This window comes from Anneissia japonica, unplaced genomic scaffold, assembly GCF_011630105.1.
Source record: "Anneissia japonica isolate Jap-2015-1 unplaced genomic scaffold, ASM1163010v1 scaffold287743_len2803612_cov181, whole genome shotgun sequence".
In the NCBI taxonomy this organism is placed as follows: domain Eukaryota; kingdom Metazoa; phylum Echinodermata; class Crinoidea; order Comatulida; family Comatulidae; genus Anneissia; species Anneissia japonica.
Window position 1 is genome coordinate 341,146 of NW_022733259.1, and position 20,750 is coordinate 361,895.

The 20,750-nt window shown below is 34.1% G+C and overlaps 1 protein-coding gene across 1 annotated transcript in view; it reads left to right on the forward strand.

The window, feature by feature from the left end:
- LOC117115998 (WD repeat-containing and planar cell polarity effector protein fritz homolog) overlaps nt 1-20,750 on the forward strand; it is a 51,720-nt gene that overhangs the window by 1,453 nt on the left and 29,517 nt on the right. Inside the window, exons 2-20 of the mRNA XM_033259927.1 lie at nt 328-421; nt 685-746; nt 2,423-2,493; nt 3,227-3,286; nt 3,933-4,053; nt 4,784-4,920; nt 5,195-5,272; nt 6,065-6,165; nt 7,145-7,207; nt 8,255-8,354; nt 9,019-9,055; nt 9,882-9,952; nt 11,534-11,584; nt 11,757-11,828; nt 11,944-12,035; nt 12,455-12,553; nt 13,218-13,438; nt 15,117-15,240; nt 18,863-18,926. Of these exons, the coding sequence (XP_033115818.1) occupies nt 328-421; nt 685-746; nt 2,423-2,493; nt 3,227-3,286; nt 3,933-4,053; nt 4,784-4,920; nt 5,195-5,272; nt 6,065-6,165; nt 7,145-7,207; nt 8,255-8,354; nt 9,019-9,055; nt 9,882-9,952; nt 11,534-11,584; nt 11,757-11,828; nt 11,944-12,035; nt 12,455-12,553; nt 13,218-13,438; nt 15,117-15,240; nt 18,863-18,926 (1,718 nt within the window). The remainder of the gene's footprint in view (nt 1-327; nt 422-684; nt 747-2,422; nt 2,494-3,226; nt 3,287-3,932; nt 4,054-4,783; nt 4,921-5,194; nt 5,273-6,064; nt 6,166-7,144; nt 7,208-8,254; nt 8,355-9,018; nt 9,056-9,881; nt 9,953-11,533; nt 11,585-11,756; nt 11,829-11,943; nt 12,036-12,454; nt 12,554-13,217; nt 13,439-15,116; nt 15,241-18,862; nt 18,927-20,750) is intronic.

A 20,750-nucleotide genomic window follows, 5' to 3' on the forward strand; every position in this document is an offset into this window, starting at 1 on the left:
TGATGAAAGCATAAGTAAGCGAGCTTGCGTAGTAATCATCGGGTTTAAAGACCTGGGTGATTGATAGTTTATTACTGTACTCATCTGATGAAGCCCCATTGACTAGGGCGAAAGCTTGAGAAATGAAATTCATTGTTAGTCAAAAAAGTGCTACCTACTCATTTTTTCATTTATTATTTAAGAATTTAAAAAATAAAATGCAATTTGTGTTTTGTGTACAGTATTTTATTAGTTTTTGGAGTTAACTTATTCATATAATTTTTCTGCTGATTTTTATATACTATCAGTGTCATATTTTAACATGGTTTTTTTTTTTGTACTTATCAGACAAAGATGTTGGCTGCCATACATATCATGACAAAGGAGTTGGTGGTAAGCAGACCATGTTTCATTCAAAGTGTCTATTTTTAGTGACTGTAATGTAAATCATGAATCTAAATTCAAGAGATATCTGTAATTTCATGTATAATACATACTTAAAATTTGTTTTCTTAAAATTGTACAAAATAATGTTAAACCATGAATGATAATACAGTACTCATAAGGGCCATATGAAGCCATCAAAATGTAAATATATACAAATAAAAAACAACAAACTGCACTAATAATAATAAGAAAATAAATGAATATGTATAATTCCTTGTGATAAACCAATTATTACTCACTGTTTTTTGTTGTTGACAGTTTCGCCTGGCTATCAGTCAGGCTTGTCAGAATCTGTGAAGGGTTTCCGCCGATACTCGATGGTAGCGGGCCGCTCTAGCCGTCTTTAATAGTTGCCTCTCACACCTATATGATTCCAATTGAAGACCACTTTTGCAACAAGGGTTTCCGTGGTCTTTAGCAGCTTTGATCTCGCATTAGAACAATGAATATAAAAGAAATTTGTTAATTTGGGACCACGGAAAAGTGGTCTTTAATTTCAGGGGTTTTAAATTTTATTGTATTTACTGTATTAAATTTTTATACTGACAAGATAATTTTTTCTTTTGGCTGGTCCTTAAAATTCAAATTGGAATCTTTGGATGTGTCACTACGAACCTACAAAACCCACAATGCAGTACCAACTAAGTAATAGACACAAATGAAAATCATTGTCCTTAAACCAACCAAACCCTGTGAAGGTTATTCAAAGATTAAATAAAGTTCCACAAAGTGCACATCAATTATTGACTGACAGATTTTTTTTTTAAATTGGCTGAAAAGCATGAGGCAGGTAAAAACTTCAAAAAAGAATTAATGAAAATAAAAATACATTACTAATGTTACCATCAGAAATATCCTTATATGAGCAATTCTTAAATTTACATTGTTCTTTTGTCAGCGTGCTTTGCAATGACTGTCGTAACACAGGAATACCACATATACCGTGTATTACATGCATTTTGAACCAATGCTCTGACGTGCAATAAACCTAATTACCTTTTTCTTATACACATCTAGATGTGTATAAGAGACAGATAATACAGTACTCCTCTTGGTGCCATTCCAAAAAAGAGATTATTAAAACAGGTGTGTCTTGAGGATATGTATTTACCGTTGTCTGTCTGTTAGCAAGATTACACAAAAACTAATGAATTGATCATCATAAAATTTAGTGGAGTGGTACATAATATTAAAAGAAAGAGGTGATTAAATTTTGAGGAAAAAAATGTGATGATGACATAATTAATGTCGAAATATTGAATCCCAACACGATGGCGTGTATTTCAATACTTGGAGTATGTATTATACTTTCTTAAAATGTCAACGTCATGGTCACAGAAATTTGTTTCTCCCCTCCCTCCCCCTTCCTTTTGAACATAAAAGAACATAATGGAAAGGCCTGCCTGTTTGTACTGTTTGGTACTGTATTCGGGCACAGTACGGAAAATAATGGAATCGACCCAGCATACACAGCCTGTATATTGTTCGGTATTCAGGGATATGGCAGAGGTATGCAATCTATGGAGTGTCGGCTCTAGTTTTAGTGAATGTAACAATTACCACCGCAGTGTTCTCCCGAAGCCGTTTTAGCTGTCAATTTTACCAGTAAAAATAACTGACCAACCAGTAAAAATTGTGTGTTGCTAGAATAAAAAAGCACATTATTAGGCCTAGGTTGACTAGGCTGGCCTTCTTTCAATAAACGAACATCATTCCTTTCCAGGCCTAAGCTATGATTACGTATTATTGTTTTTTTAAGCCATTTAAATCCACTTAAAATTGGCAATATCTGAAGTTGTGTGCGCTTAGCTGGCTCTATATGGACAAATTTACCAGTAAAAATGTTTCAATTGGGAGAACACTTCACCGCTCTCTTTCCAAACTCCATTGTCTCTGTGGTACTGGATGTCAACAATGAGGATGCTGATTTGAAAACTGAAAGTAATGAGTGAACAACTTTTTTAATAAAACCATTCATTTCATTTTTATTTTAAAGGTAGAGATTTAATCTGGACTCCAAAGAATAGAAGGCCGGAAAAGCTGCGCGACGCTATCAAGGAAGCCGAAGTAAGAAAAATTTTCAACAAACATTTATGTGTAACTAAAAAATAAATGGATTAAAGATGTATTGTCCGTGAAAATGGCAAAAAGTCATAAAAAATTATTTTGAAATTACTTGCTCAGTTTGCAGTAGCATTCAAATTATTAACTTGAGTATAGAAGTTATTGAGTTTAAAAAATGTGTACCCTGATTTTTATTCTAGATAAATATTATTAAAAATAATAACTGGTGTAATTACTGGAAGTGTTTCTATAATTTTTTGTTATGAAAAATATGGGTAAACATTTTTTAAATACACTAATTTATATGATATGATTTTTGTGGTATTTTGTATGGGACAGTACGTCTTTAATGTTTTGTGTCTGAATGTTTAATTAATATCATTTTTATCCATTGTTTACATTTAATAGTTGTTATTTATTAGATCCTCTTATCCTGTTTTTGCATTATTACTCAGTATAGTTTTTAAACTGCCGACTTACAATTTAAATACAAAATATCTTTTTTAGCTCCGATGAGCTCTAGAAACAATTGGCTGATTGATTAATCTGATTTATTAATATATCTTTTTTGTATGGGCACCCATTATGGCCAATATACTCTACTGCCTCTATTATACTGCCCTCATTGGAGCTCTGGAGATTACCTGTACAAGAACGTGTTATTTATTGTAGAATGTTTAAGTGTCATCAAAAATTAGCAATATTTCATCATCACTTTTCATATCTGTATTAACAGGATTTACTTACAGCTAATGAGTGTGTTGTGACACGTTGGAAAACAAGAAGACAACTTCAGGTACCTATAATTATGACTTATTTTAATTGATTGATATATTATAAAATAACGATTTCTAAATAATTATGCATAACTAGTACTAGAAATTTACTTGCAAGTTGGAAGAAATATAACTAGAATATGATTTGTCCAACTAGCAAAATAGAAAAACTGATATATCTATATTCAATTTGCTCATTGTTCAGACATATTTAATAATATTTTATATACTCATTAATTCTCTTAAATTCTTCAAATTCCGGTCACTTGTGAAGTTGAATAGCTTAGTGGTTAAGATGCTTAACCACCATATCACCTACAGAAGTGCAACTACAACCGGTCATTATTTAAAGGTCGGACCAGAAGGTTGACCTGGACTGGTTTGGCCATTGGGAGACTGCTTAGAACCAGTCCACTTCAGCCCTAATTGTTAACTGACCAGCAACTCTTGTCTGGTGGTCATGTCTTGGTGTCTCTGCCCTTTGACCTGCTTGGCATGGGTGACTACTGGCAGCACTTGCTTCCGTCAGCATAGCAGCTCTCAAGGCAAGGAGGACAAAGACCAGTAGGCTAGATGATCAGAGGGAAACTATTAATTCAGTTACAACAAGACCGTATACCAAGGTTGATTTTTAATTATTATGTTATATATCTGGTTATTGTCTAGATTCTTTTAAAGAACTGTGTACTTATAACGTTCCAAGTGTCTTCCCATTCTGGTGATGTTGAACGAATCCTTGTGGACAAGACGTTGCAGGGCAAGCTGTGCAGTGATTCCATTAGTCATGGTCAGTGGTTTGGTCGTTAAGGTGCTTAATTGTGGCAAAAACAACTCCACTTTTCCAAGCCTCATGTAGAGACATGGAGGTGGTTGAAATCAATGGGTGATGATATTTTTTATGAGGGCTGTACCACTGAGAGGGGGGAGCAGGCAGACCCAGGCTAATAGGGTGAACATAATAAGAACAGTAATAAGAAAATGCCTTACAACTACTCTATAACCATTTAAAATAAGTCTGAATATGTACTGGCCAAATCTTTTGTGGTATACTGTGAAACCTTTAATAGAAGCCATGGGCTCTTTATTTTTTGCGAACTTTGGATAGATTTCTTCTCGAGATTGGCTTCTTTTCGAGGCTACTTTTTCAAAATATAGAGAAGGGCTTCTTTTCAAAATGAATGCTGTAAATTTTGGGAATTATTGTGACATCAGTTTGTATCATGGAATCATTTTTTTATATATATTTTTTTATTTGAAATTCATGCACAGTGTATGTACTGTACTATCTAAAAAAAAAAGAGTGTGGGCTTCTTTTCAAGTCTACTTTCTTCAAATTAAAGAGGAGGGCTTCAATTTCAGATCTCCATTGGGCTTCTATTTAAGGTTTTATGTTAGCTCCCTGACCCCCGCCTGGGCCTTGTACCTCTGACCTCAAGTTTTGAGAGCAAATATTGTAGATACAAAGAATGATGGTGATGACTTCATTAACCTTTATATGTAATATTTTTGTTTCTCAGCTCATATAACAGATAGCTACATTGTGTGTACGTTTCCTGACAAGTCCAGACTTGGTCTTGTCTACTTCAACAAGAAGCCACCGTCAGGGAATGACCCAAGTAAGAAGATGGAAAAGCTCTCAAGTTTTGACCCAAAGGTCAGGAGAATAATATTGGTCTTCATATAATCAATGCATCATTTTCATCTATTATGTTATTATTGTATTATTAAATCCGCTCAGATTGGCAACGGCATTTCGTCCTCAAACGCTCACAGACAGCGAAGATTAATTAGTCAGCCGGTTGTACAGTGTGCGTCTGGCTTTATAAGCAAGTGTAATGTCACTATATTTTAACTTGTTCAAAAATAAGAAATACTTGAAAAAAAAATCAGTATATTTATTAAAGAGTGTTGAATATTTCTGTTTTCAGATTTCCTACATTGACCTTCCTGGGTCAAAAGTTCGGAGGCCAGAGCGATGTCTCACTGTCAATGTTAACCTCGAATGGGTAAGTTTCTATTTTAAAAATCTACAGAATAGAAAACACTGGGAGTGTGTCTCATGTGAGGGAAAAATGATTGAAAAAGAATTTAGAGACTTTGGTCCTAAAAAAATATGAGAAAATAAATTTCAGCATCAAAAAGGGATGAAATGTATGTATGTGTTAAGATATGAGAGCAGCATAGCTCAGTTGGCAAAGCATGTGGTAGGCACTGTGTGTGCGCTTAACCGTGGAGATCCATTGTTAACTTTTGTAACCCGGTTTAATTCCATTCGCTATCCTTGTGTTTTAAATAGCGCACTGAGATACCAGTATAAAAAAGTGCAACGTCTTCAGGGGTGTTTTTTTTAGGATTTTTTCTGGCTGGGTCGTGATCTTAATTTTTTTTTACCTTTTCACAATGAAATGACAGCAAGATGTGATTAAAATTGTCAATACAATTTGCTTGAAGCAGATGGCAGGCTCAGTTTCAGAATTGCTGGAATTGAGATAGATTACGTTGTGCAATTGGCAAGGTCTTTGGACTCATTGCTGGTACCTCATCAATGCTTTTTCATTTATGTCATTGTCAAAAGGCCCTAGAAAAAAAGTCTTTGTAAAAAATGTGGGCCTTTTAAAATTTGGGGGGGGGGGTCGTACGACCTTCCTGACTGCCCCTTGCATATACCCATGGTCTTTCAGATGAGACATTTAAGATATCGTTTCCCTGTGCAGTATGACACATGTGCACACTTCACAATACACTAAATTACTACAAGAATCTTAAAATTATAATAAAATCAAATTGTTTTTGTATAGATTGTTGTGTGGTGGTCAATGACTGGACAAGAAGCGTTGCCATGGACACCGGCATCCAATGAGAGAGATAGAGCAAACATTGTCATGTTCAGTGCTTATGGGTAATACGTTTTAGTTATTACAATTTTTTTGTTAAATACTGTTACTAGTTATTATACTTTTCTTTCTTTGTTACCATCTTTTAAATTGTTATTTTTATTCGTTTGTACTATTTAAAATTGAAATCTAAAATTGGAAATTCTGGCTGGACTTTTGGAGACTTGCGGCAGCCACAGTGCAGTGGCAGTACTGACATGTAAGAGATACATTGACCCTTAAATCTCACCTAACTCTCGTGCAAGAGTTATTCGAGGAACAGAGCGACCGGACTCCAATTGAAACCCGATGCTGGCCAGGTTTGAACCTGGATCTTCAACGCAAAAAGCAGGAACGTTTACCTTTCAACCAAAAGCAAAGCTATATATAGTTTATATGTTACATAGAGCTGGATAATATAGTACTTAGGACTGGGGGTAACCACTGTGTGTGTATGTATTCTTGGTGTTTTAATTCTCAAAGCTGCACAACCTCTAAAATACAGGTTTATAATTCAATGTCTTTTTGAAAAAGAAGCTGTTACACCGTGCACTCATTGCTTCATGCGACGGTCTTAATCCAACTCTGCTCTCTGTGAACGTTAGACGGCGCATGACGCCTTCTGTTGATTGTCAATGGAAGTCTGAGCTGATCGACGTTAAAAATGATCAGTTACGTGCACATCGTGGCGTCATTTTCTCCATACAATTACATCGCAGCGAACGCCCAGCTTTATTCCAGTGTGCAACATGGGTCATGGGCACTAGAAAGTACCATACTGTACACTCTTTGAAGGATGTAATCCCAGTAGAATGCCCAGCCTAAATCCCAGTAGAATGCCCAGCTTAAATTTTTTTAACAATGACCAGCTCAACTGGTTCAATGACATGTTTTGTAGCTTATCGCATTGAGTTACTCCTATAGTAGAAGTTACATTGATCATCATCTAAATGATGTCAGATAAATGAAAACTGCAATTTTGTTTGTTTTGGTTTTTTTTTTTAGTGGCAAGTTGGAGGAGTTATGTTTCATCGCTACAGATTGTGACCCAGTCAATGTTGCTTTCAGGTAAGTAAGTTGATGATGTGGGAGTTGATGCAACAGCTGCGATTAGGTTCTCAATTTTGACATCTGGGCTTCAAATTCCACTCTCAATTTGGATGTGTCCCCATGAAATTTGATTCATGTTTTTTTGATTCATGTTTTTTCTCTTTCTAACTCGGAATATAGGAATATAAAGGGGTAAATTGTAGAATGTGTGTAGTGTTAAAATTAATGTGGTACGTGCTCAATGTATTGATCAATGGCATCAGATACTCCCAGCCAGCAGAGAGCATTTTATGTTGTGCATGTTTACCAATAAGTATAATAATAATAATAATAATAACAATAATAGTTGTATTTGTATACTTTTGTAGACTTAGCGTTCACACCCTCTATAATCAGATGATTCTATCCCTTTCTACCAGTGGGCAACTCCCTTATTTCTCTTTATTAAGCTGTCTTCATATTATATCGATATAGCACATCATGCAAAAAGCCTCTATTCCCTTGGTGATTGAGTTCTTCAAGTTTGATATTTTGGTAGTGGGAATAAAAAATATGTAGGCCTAGCCCTATAATACTAAACCTATTCCTTATGATGGTAACATTTTAAGTGCTCTTATTGGTTAAGTAAATTCAAAGTAAAACTTTCATTAATTTGGTATTAAAACATTTTTAAAATATACATTACAAGAAAATCTCTAAAGTTATTGTTCAATATTAAGTAGTCAAAAAGAACTATGTGAAAACAGCATTATATTAATTATTTAATAAATATTTTGTTTACCGTCTCTGTTTTGATGTTTTTAACTTTCTAAGGCTATTTTTAAATTTCTTATGTATGTGCAATTCAACTGTTTTTAGTTGCGAATAAAGTATATTGTATTGTATTGTATTGTATCATATAAGTGAGCTAATATATATGTGAAAGCAAATCAAGACACATGGTGGTAGCAGCTACAAAAAAAAAATCAAATTTTTTATATCTTAAATATTGTTGGTCAACGAGAAAAAAAAACATATCTTAAATATTGTTTAATGCAATTATCTATTTTATTACTTTTATTACAGTCGTAGCCAACCTAGACATATACATACTCTAGAAGTGTCATCACAAGCTACAGATGACATCAGTATTGATACCTGCATCTACGAGTGCTCCAAGTCAAAGGTATAATTAACATTAGCCAACTTTATATACAGTAAAAGTAGTTGTGTACCCATGTTAGTGTAAACAGTCATAACAACAATATAAAGAGGCAGCACTCTGAGACTACGAGAGGAAAAAAAGTCAATCAAAGAACTCTAAAACTAACGTAAAGTTGTTTTTTTTTAATTCAGCATGAGCTTCCGCTGGTGGTTGATGCCAGCTATCTCACGTTTGTAACCTAGAAAATGAAAACTAAGATATACATATCTATATATATATATATATATATATAAAAATCATAAACAAAAAAAAATCATAAACAAAATCATAGACAAAAGAGTTTCCCCTTAAGAGCTATATTTCTGTTCAATCAAACATACTGCATGTGTTTGTTATAAGAACAAATGGTGGTACTATATAATTTAGGACAATATTGTAATAACATACTGTATACTTCATGTAATATATTGCAATAAACTGCTTCTATGCACTTCAAATTATTACCTATTACCTCGTTCACTGGATCAAAAACATGTGGAAAACATCCTCATATAACCTAATATACCTCTTCACTGTGTGTTACATGCTTGTCATTAAGTTTTTTTTTTATAATCAAGATAGTGTCACCATTCTTGTCCTATTTTTAGATGTATATGTAATTTACAAAATGTGTTTCTGTTATTAGATTCAACGGGCAACTGTGACAACAATCCCATTAAAGGGTAAGTTAAAGATGTTTTTTTTTTATATGGAACTCTATTTAAGGTGCTCTTTGATAGAGGGCACTATTAAAATATTCGCTTTGATAGAGAGTGCTATTTAATATTTTATTTGATAGAGGGTGTTATGTAACTTGATCAATTAAAAAAGATTGGGTGTAAATTGCAAGGTTTAAATACTCAAGCAATACATTGATCTGATCCAACCAGACCTAGAAAGCTGGCACTCTTGTACAACCATGGAAAGCATTTCCTTGCATACAGATATCCCCTGTCGTATCTCTGATCCTAGTCCAACCATTTCTAATCCAACCATTCCTAATCCAACCATTCCTAGTCTAACTATTCCTAATCTAACTATTCCTAATCCAACCATTCCTAATCTAACCATTCGTGATCAAAACATTCCTGATCCAACCATTCCTAATCTAACTATTTCTAATCTAACTATTTCTAATCCAACCATTCCTGATCCATCCATTCCTGATCTAACCATTCCTTATTCTAAATATTTGTAATCTAACTATTCCTAATCCAACCATTCCTGTTCCAACCGTTCCTGATCCAACCGTTCCTGATCTAACTATTCCTTAATCCAACTATTCCTTATCTAACTATTCCTAATCCAGCCATGTTCCGAATACAGGCATTCCTAATCCATCCATTCATGGCTAGTTGGCACCCTTTTCTTGTGAAAAGAGGCAACCCGGTATTTCTTTCACACTGACTCATCCAATTCTGGCATTCTTTTGCAACCATGACCTACATATACTTGTGTACAGATATGTATTCTTATAATAACTCGCGTCCTACTGTTTATTTCCTTTAGCTGCTGTCACAACATTTGGAAGGAATCATTCAGATGATAAGTTGGTGCTAGGCTGTGAAGATGGACGTCTTGTAAGTAACCAGAATCAACATTTTATGTATTGTAATTTTAATGTACACATGCAACAGTAGCATGCGAAGTTAGCATTGTTCAAGCTTTGTGTGGACTTTTGACATATTGAGCAGAGTGGTTTAACTATAGAGTACCACAGTCATGTCGCCACGATGCCAAGTGCCATTCTCTGTTGTCGACAGACGTAGGTTACCTTTCATTACACGCCTGAATGACTTCATAGGCTTTCTGGAATAGGCATTTTAAAATCTAATATTTTACCATCAAAATGTACTAAAAACACAAAAGCTCACATTATATTGGTTATCGAACACACATTTAATCAGCAATTAAAATTTACAAAGAAAAAGTAAGATACAACATCTTAATAATTACGTTTGAAATTGGGATCAATGGTTTGTCAGTGAAGAAAATGGCGTCCAGTTGAACGCATTTTGCAACGATAGCAATGTAGTAGTATCACATGGTATTGTGACGTAACACTGTAGTACTCTATGTGACTACAAGGAAAAGCACTCAATAAGTACAGTAACAAGTAACAACATTGACTCCATATAGGGTTGTAGCTATACAAAACTAAGGGGGTTTGGTGATAGACATTTTAATGGTGGGTAGGTGATAACTTTGGTATACTCTAAATAATACGAGTGTAGTGTTCTCCCTAGCATCATGGGCAAGCGTCATGGTAAGTGTTTAGTCCACCATAGTTGGGACTGACACAAGGTATCTTGTATCGTAATAATTATGAGGCATTGAAATGTCCTAAAAGACTATATAAAAGCAGGGAACAGTTAAATAATTTAACTGTTCCCTGATAAAAGCATCATGGGAGATGTTCCAAGCATCATGGCCAAATGTCAAGCATCATGGGGAAAGTCCCAAGCATTGGGTACCATGATGCTTCAATGGCCTGGGGAGAACACTGAGAGTGGATTTTAAGGATGGAAAAGTGGGTTAATAATGGTGATTGGAGGGCCATGAAATTAGCTTTAGACTGGGTAGACAACTTCAAGGCTGGGTGGCCCCCGCCTACCATAACTACATCCCTACCTATACAAAACTACACTGGACTCCATTCTAAATAATATTAAACATCTCTCCCCCCCCCCCATGGAACAATAGTAAATTAATAAGTAGTAACATTATTGAAATTGTATTAAGCATTGTTTGAAGGTTTGCATGGCGAAATAATAACATATATGTTGACGTTTGCAGTACACCACGAAAAGAACTGTTGTAGTTTGATCATATGTGCAACAAACATGTCTGATTTAGACTGTGCTACTTGAAATTTCTCGGTTAATAAATTTCTAACTAAAAATTAGAATAGCATAAGGTTATACTTGATAATATAGGAACATTTAAATGATATTATTTCTAAAATCCTTGTACAAATTTAAATATTAGACAGCAAATTTAAAGATTTACGTAGTAAAACATCTCTAAATGATAATGATAATGGTAAGGATAATGATGATAATAATAATAATATAAATAATGATAATAATAATAATAATAATAGTAATATTAATAATAATAATTGAAAACTTTTATTACAATTTTATATGGTTCTTTTTCAGGTTTTATATGATGATCACAAACGTCTGACACAATTTGTACAGTCTGCTCTGGTAAATACAGATTTTACTTTATTAATAATAGGATGTTGTATGATGCCATTGTATTTCATGAATATCTATGTTTGTCATGAATATGTATACTGACCATAAATATGTATGTTAGTTATGACTATTCGCCAAAGCAACAACTAATAACTGTTTTTATTTTTGTATGTGGATGCAGATGCCAAGCCTGGTACAGTGGCATCCAGGTGGTAGCGTGCTATTTGTGGCAGGATCTGGCGCTGAAATACAGGTAAATACATCCCCAACGATGGTGATTAAAGCCTTCCACCACAGTGATATTTGAAAACCAGGGCCTAAGATTAATTCCTGTAGTTTTAAAGCAACAATTTACATTTTCCTTTCAGGTGTTTGATATGGCTCTGAACCCCCTCACCATTCTCTCAGTTGGTGAGGACCCCAGACCAGCTCAACTACTAAATCTAGCAGCATTCTTCAGGTAATTTTATTTTATCATGACCTTTGTCTTTAAGCTCTTTTCAATTAAAATGTGCCTTGTTTGTTTTTGTGGTCAGATCATGCTTCTGTTAAAAATGTACCCCCTGTCGTGGGCTAAGAAAAATGAAAAAAATCAATTACATACTTGAATGGGCATGGGTTGCCGAAAATTGATATGAAAAAAAAAACATGGGTAACTTAGAGTTGACCAAACATAGGTACAAGTTTTCAGTAATGCAGCATTCACATTTCATCGTTTGATGCACATTTGCATAGGGTCGAAAGTATGACTTGTTTAAAGCAGCATATCTCATTGGAATCAAGTCATCGGTAATTTTTGTTGGTTATATTCACGCCAAAATACTACATTCATGTTTTGAATTCCTTATGACTGAACAATTTTATTATTCATCTTAACAGAATGTCAGTGACCATCAATGCAATGGAGTGGAGTAAGCCTAGTGGTTCCCATGACTACATAGTGGATGCCCATGACATCATGATGTTGTTATTTGATAGGTACAAATCAACTGAATTATTTATATACTTTATTTCATCATTTATGTCCGTTAGCACAAAACTGGACAAACTTAAACTTAATATTTTGATTAATTTATGCCTTTTTAAAATTTTAGTGACAATTTTCTAATATAAATTATTGTAAATAATTGTTTTTATAATTAACACATTTACTTAATTGTTTGTGAATTCCGTACTTTCCCATTTTTTTATTTGTACAGTAAGTTAAATATGTATTTGTGTTGTGTTTTTTATTGTATTGCTTTTTGAGAATTTGTTGTTATTCTTCAATTTTGTTTGTGAAATTGCAAATAAAGAACATTTGAATTTTATTTTTTAATTTGTCAACTTTTTAAAATATATGTTGAATTTTCCTAATGTAGTCACCTATTAAAATTAAATAGTAAATTATTTTATTTATTAAATTTATATCTTATATACTGAAAATTTTAAAAATAAAATTGAATTACCTAATTTTTATATCAAGAAGTTATTAGCTGTCAACAAAAAACTCGAATGAGAAAAAGATGTCCACTTTTTTAAATTTTTTTTCGTGATTTTTTTGGGTGGTACAACAGTAGTATATTTTGAATTTATATAATTATCTAACAATTTTTTATATCAGAGCAGCTGTACATAATATTATTGTCATTGATTCTTCCAGGGGTCCAGTGTGTATGTTACAGCTTCACTTAGGGGTGAAAAGTCGTGGTAAGCTAGGCCCTAAGGAGCTGATACAGCACTACCTAGACCATAAACAGATTGAAGAAGCTGTTAACCTCCTGAATGCCCTTAACTGGAACACAGAGTCAACTAGTTGCTTCTCCTGCCTAACAAAAGTTGTCAACTACTTACTGCGATTGCCTTTAAATGCTCAGAGGGAGGGTGAGAAATTTGTTTTATTGTTTTAAGCCGGGCGCTCACAGTGTTGTGCGACGGTCACATGACCGTCACACAACGTATCCAACTCCGCTCTCTGTGAGCTCTAGACAACGCGACGCCATCTGCTAATTCGACCTTGGCAGACTAAATAGATCGTCATTAAAAAGCGATCCGTAGTGTGCACATCGTCGCATTGTGCCCTTCATAGAGTCACGTCAGCCGACGACGGTCGGGCGCAGTTTGTACCCGGCTTTAGATGTGTTTAGCATATTCGCAGAAATACGTATGCAGCAACTTACACTCCATGCCCTCCTCCAAACATCTTTATGGATATAATAATAATAATAATAATAATAAAAATAATAATAACAATATAGAGATTTATACCGCACACTTTGCAAAGGGATGCAAGACGATGTTTTTATTATTACCCCTTGTCATTTGGGTGCATAATTTGGCAAACTGGCACACAGTGCAACCTCCTCCACTCCCTGGGGAGTATTCCTAGTCTTTGCTTGCTATTTAATGCCAATACGGACTGGTACATTCAAATCATCCTCTGAGGTACCTATTTTTTACTCCTAGATGGAGAGAGATAAAGGTATGTAAAGTGCCTTTCCCAAGGCCTCAAGCGAAATTCACAGCGAAGGTTAGAACCTCCGACCACAAGGTTAAGAGAGAGAAACACAGCCGCTGTATCAACTGCTCCCTGGTATATATTTGTGGTATATATTCGTGGCAAAGCTCTGAAGTTATCCATTTAGTGGATGAGTTCAGAGTGGCTTTGAAGCTTTGATTTGAGTTTTCTCTTCCCATCATGTGTTATAATTTGTACTTAGAGTGGGGTTTTCTTTTGTATTTTATTTCTTTTCTGGTTCGTTCGTATATATTTCACACGTCCCAGTGATATTCATGTAAGAAAATCAGATACTGCAGAGGACTGTAGCACACCTTTGGCAGTTATCCAGTTTGTAGTAGTAGTATATTTTTTTTGCTGAATGCTTCATTAACTAGAGCAGTCACTCTATACAGTGAATACCTCCGCCTGTGCCTGGATACCAAGTAATACACAGGCTATGTATGGCTGATTCCTTTACAGTATTTTTTTTTATGCTCGAGAGAGTAAGTTCAAGGAAAAATTGAATCTCTGCAGTTTGGCACAGTGGGAACGGTTTGGTTTTCCAACCTCGAGGTCGTGGTTTCAATCCCTCGCTGTGCATTTCGCTTGTGTCCTTGAGCAAGGAACTTTATCTGCATTGCTTCTCTCCACCCAGGAGTGTAAATGGGTACCTGGTGGGGTTGCCTGCTCCTGAGCTGATTACCAGCATCAAGACTTAATAGCATGTAGACCCAATGACCAGGGAAAATAACTGTGCTTTATAACCTCAAGGAAGAGGTGCATTATAAATGCCCATACCAGTACCAGTACTAGTACTTTGACCTTTCCCTCCCAAAATTTAGTCATCTCTTTCTTCAAATATTATGTACCACTCCACTATGCTGATGCATTCATTAATAATTTTTGCGTAATCTTGCAAACAGACAGATAGACGACAGACAACCTGCGGTGAATGCATTATTCCTTGGTATTATTAAGGTCTTAAATAAATAAACTGTGTTGAAATTCAGATGTTTATTACTTTGTTATATCTTTCGCATTTAAAAAATCGTTTATTTTCAGCTGCACTCGAGACCTCTCTTGGGAGCTTCTATGCACCTGTTCGTCCAATATCGGAAGTAATCGTCATTGAATATAGAGACCCTATCAGTCGACTAGCAAGGCGCTTCTTTCATCAGCTACTAAGGTAACTTTCTCCTTGTCTTCTTAGTTTACATAACCATTAATTCAGTGAATGTCAGCCTACTCGGGGGCTATGTTCACTACATACCAGTTAAATAACTTATAAAAATTTATTGGATTAAAGGTGGAAATTATTTGGTGCAATAAATCTAATGTAATGAGGCTGTTGGATATACAGTATTTGAAAAGGGCAAACAGGGCCTCTTTTTTATACGATTTTTTTTTAATTAGCTGTTTTAAACTTTTTTTTCTATACCTTGTAACTGTAATGATGTTTTTTTGTATATGGATGTATAAATACATATATATTTAATAAAAATATTTTTTAAATATAAATGATTTTTATTTAAAAATTAAAAGTGAAATTTAATATACAAATAATTTTTTAAATTTTAATATACATGTTAATACATATAAATATTTATCATGTTTTTTATATACAAAAGTATATAAAAGTATGTTTCCTTCTTCCAATGATTATATCTGGTCTTATTCAAGAGAGACCAGTGAATTCTGTGCTCTATACTGTACTATGTTTATTTATGCATGCATACATTGTATAATTTAATATACATAATGTATTTTTATATACAAGGATTAAGGTAAGTTTTCTACTTTCAACAATTGGAACAATTCCATCAATAACTGACATATCTTGTGGCATAATCTGAAGGACAGTGAATAGAATTGAAATAGATGTTGAACTCTGATAGATAATTTTTTTACTTCATATAAATCAAAGTTTTCAGCAGCAATGTTGTTCAAAGAGATATAAATCAGAGCTGTTATCAGTCAATGTGTCTACTGTCTGGGTGCTACCCTGGCCTTGATCAAATTCTTGTCAAGTTTGTTGTGATTTTAGGCTCCTTCTGACAACATCGCAGCTTGCCCTTATCATGAAAGCAACAATGAAAATATACAATACTTCATTCTCGGGGTCATTGACCTACTATGTCCCAATTCTTGAGTGGGAAACATTTTTGTTGTACATACAATAAAATCTGTCTGATAAACATTCACACATATTTATGGTGGTAGCTTTGGTAGAATTGTTAAGCTGCTTACTTCTGATTTTAAGGTCTTATGTTCAACCCAACGTAGAACCATGTGTTCAGTCCTTATCAATGACTGGATTTTTTCTCACAACCACAACTTAAGCTTAGTTGTTGTATAGCGTCATGCGTATATTATATTTGTCTTGTGGAAGGGATTTCCAGATATATTACATTTTGCCCTTCAATTCGAGACACTCATTGGGACCTGAAAATTTGGGGTGGTCTCAGGATTCAGTCACCACATAGAGGGTTAGCTTAGTGTTGAAGGATGGAAAATTATTTGGTTCTTTTTTCAAATTGGAGGGTGCACTTTTATAAGACAAAGAATACTTTTTCCTTTGACAGTCGTTAGCATATTATAAATAAAACAATAATCTAGGATTTTTGTCAGAACTACAAGGTTGACTACTGTCCAAGCCTCATTAAGGCACTTGTATATAAAACATCAAGGGGCCAAAATTGATTTATTTAAAAGCTCATGCAAGAGCAGGAAAATCCCCAACTTGCAGAATGGAACTTAAGAAAGATATTATACAATTATGAATATTAAAATTTAAAAATTGAAATACTTTAAACAATCTTAATAATTTTGCTACAAAAACATTGAACATTTTTGAAAGGTTAACTAATCTGAGACAAAACCATTTTTAGTGAGATTGACTCTATGGGACGTTAACTACTCTGCATTACTGGAATTTTTACCATCATTTAGCATATTTTTAATAGTCAGTGATATGATGATAATATATTACACAACCACAAAAGGAAAACACGAAGCAGGGTACTCACTGCCGCTGGCGGTCGATGGCTGACGTGATTCCATGAAGAAAACAATGCCGCATCGCGCGCGCTACATATCGTTTTTAATAATGATGCGCAGGCAGTGTTGCGTCTACGAACACTCACAGGGAGTGGTGTTGGATTTGTACCTTGAATGTACCTTTCCGCTAAGTCCCGCCCCTTGGTAATATTGTTGCTAAGGTGCCACAAAACATTAGCATAAATGTACGTATGTGCATTTGTGAGGCAGCACGTGTGTTTGTTGATCACACGCGCATTCCTGGCACTGTTCTGATTGGTCAGTTGTTAAATTTTTATTGGTACTCCAGAAATGTCGATTATATCATCAGCAAATAAATTTTTTAGCTATGAAATCATAAAATCTTGTTCTCACTTCTAAACAACTGCACCCAAATTAGGAGCATGAAATACAGTTTTGGCACCATCATATCTGGCAAGTGTCACAGTTAATGGTTGTTTTGAAATTAATATTGGTGGTGGTATGGTGGTGTTGGTGATTATTATAGTGGTATTATTGGTATTTGTGCTGGTAACAATAATGTTATATTAATTATATATTATACAGTATAATATATCTCAACAACACAACAGTTATTTTCAGAACTATCTATGTGGTGCACTTAGTTAATCAATTAGTAATTGGTGCTCAATTAGTAATTTTAATATTCAATTTTAACTTTTACAATTTTTTTATTTTTAATTTTAAATTGGCCTATGTTTACCTATTTTATATATTTTACTATATATTCTAAACCTTGCCAGGTCACTATCTGTAAATATTCGCTCTTGTGCAATAATTACCCTGGCTTCTGGACCCCATTGGAAATAAGTCTGGTGTACAATCACTAGACTTAATGGGTCATCCAGGCATTCAATTATTACTCATCTCCTTTTTTTATGTTCGTTCTCAAAATGTTATTGTTATGTGTGTGATATTTGAATGCAAAATAAATCAAATAAAAATTAGCAGGGAGCCCGAAGTCCCCGATTAGGGGGACAAAGTCCATGACGAGAGCAAAGTAAGTGTGGTCGGGCGTTGCTCAAAATATTCTGAAAATAGTCCAGGGGCGAAGCCCCTCGAAAATTTTGACAATTTAGGGGTTTCAAAGCCTTATTTAATCGATTTTAGAGTCTACTAATATTTCTCCCCGACAAATCGTGGTGGTGGGGGTGTTCTCCCCACGACTGGGAGTCCTGGCCCTCACTGGTCCCACCCCTGGCAAGTCTTCAAACAACAATAGTGTTGTTGGTGGTATTTGTAGTATTGGTTTTTGTGGTATGGGATGATAATTGTGGTGGAGATCCGGTGGCATTTTCGGTATTGGTGATATTGGTGGAGGTTGTGGTGGTGGTTGTAAAACAGGGTAATCATGATGTTGGTGATATTAATGATGGTTGCACTTCTGTTGGTGATAAAGTAATTGGTGTTGTTTGTTTGTGCTGGAGATACTAAATGTTGTAGCACTGTTTTTGGTGCTGATGATGGTGGTGATACTGGTTGATTTATAATTATGGTGATGTTGATAATTTTGGTCATGGTGACGGTACTCATTTGGTGGTAGTGCTGTTGGTGGTGATACAAATATTAAAACTAATCTTCTGCAAATCTTATCTTCAAGTGAGTTAATATGAACTTATTAATTTTTCTTCTTCTCTGTTGTTGTTAAGCGCCTCGAGGTTGTGTCAACGTGAGGCGCTATATAAATCCAGAATTATTATTATTATTAATATCAAATGGATATTTAATTCTCTTTGTCTTTTTTTCTGCAGATATAAAAGATTTGACAAGGCATTTCTTCTTGCAGTTGACCTGCATTCTAGAGATTTATTTATGGTGAGTGATGTTCATTTTAAAACAATTGTCTCAGAATATACTAATGATTTTTGGTTGGTTAACATTTTGTCAGTGACTCCAGAAAGAGACACAAAAGTTAATTTTTGACAAAAAAAAATTTGAGAATATCGTGTTCACAACTACAAAAATGTAAATTTTGATATTGGAATTTGAAACATTTTTACATACAGTATGTAAAGCTAAAACATGGACTAATTCAAATGTTCAAATTTTCTAAAGTTTTAATTTTTTAAGGTTGGTGGTGTCTTAGTAGTGTCATTGATGATTTGAAAATATGCTGTACACAGTATTCAAATGATTATTTAAAGATATACTATATGTCATGAGTAAAATGGAATTGAACGATTAACGTTGATGACGTCATAATTTATTCATCTTGCGTTGTGGAATACGTTAATTTCAGGATTTTATGTGCTCGACGGACGTTAGTTACGGGTTTGCGCATGCGTATTTCCATTTGTTTACAAAAGGGGCGGAGTTATCGCGTTTGCAAGTTGGGTACTAACGTTAAAGTTACGGTTAACGTCGTGCGGCGAAAACTACCTATTACTTCCAACCACAGATTTTTTATAAAAACTTTTCACTGATTTTTGGACATTTTACTATCAAAATCTTTAAATTATTACCAGCCAAATTAAGGGTCTTTGCAAATGAATACAGGAGATGTATTTAAATAATTTGTGAAAAAAATATTTTATCCACATACTAAATTCATGATATACAAGTTGAGGTTCCATGTATGTTATGTCAAAATATGCATGATTACAAAGTAGAAACGTATAGTTAACATTATAGACATGAACATTTTTTAATTCAAATATTTCGAGCACTCCTGTGATCTTCCTCATACGTGTTTTTACTGAGTAATACTCAGGTGTGCTCGAATTATTCAAATTATAAATTTTTTAAGCCTATAAATATTAGCGTGTATGTTTCTACTTTGTGCATTATACTTAATTTAATATGTACTATATCTAAAAAATGTAGTGATAAGGATTTGGCACTCTTCCCAAAGAAATGATGCAATAACTTTGCTGTATGCCAAACCAGGTACGGGATATTATATAGAACATATTGTCTAATATCCTAAATGTTTCTCAATATTGAATATTTATTGGCAAATGAAAGGAACATAATAAAAAAAATATAAATATACTCGGCACTGCTAGATGACTTGCCATGTTTATTTGACTGAAACAGCAGCATGTAATTTAAAATACTAAAGGTGTATGTTTTCTATGAGAATACAAGTATTAGTGGACAAAAGTTTGCACTGTCACACTCTTTCCACACTATTAACTTTTTGGTGACAGAAAAAAGTGAGATTTGCATGCATAAGGACATGGTGATATTTGGCAAAGACAAGCCAAACAAATCACTCGTCGCAAATCCTTGTTTTGGAGATAATGACCAAAACATGCTGAAATGTCAAAATTTTGGAAATCTATTTTATTGCACTAAACTAACATTTATATATCTATACATCATGCTATGCTGTTATTTTCCTCATTTTCAATGTTAAAACAACAATTTTTAACTATTTGGTGTTGGTTTCTGCCTAAGAAACGCCTGAAATCGTAAATTTTAAAGACTGATTTCTCAAATATTGTTCTTTAAACAGCTGTATGTTTAAACTTGTGTAACTTCATAACGAAGTGTCGGATTTAAATGATTCTTTTACCATTTTATAGCTCTCATTTTACTGTTAAACCATATTAATAACTAAAAATTGATTTTTCCGACGAGTGACTGGTTTGGCTTGTCTTTGCCACATATCATATTGCACCCATATATAGGCATGAT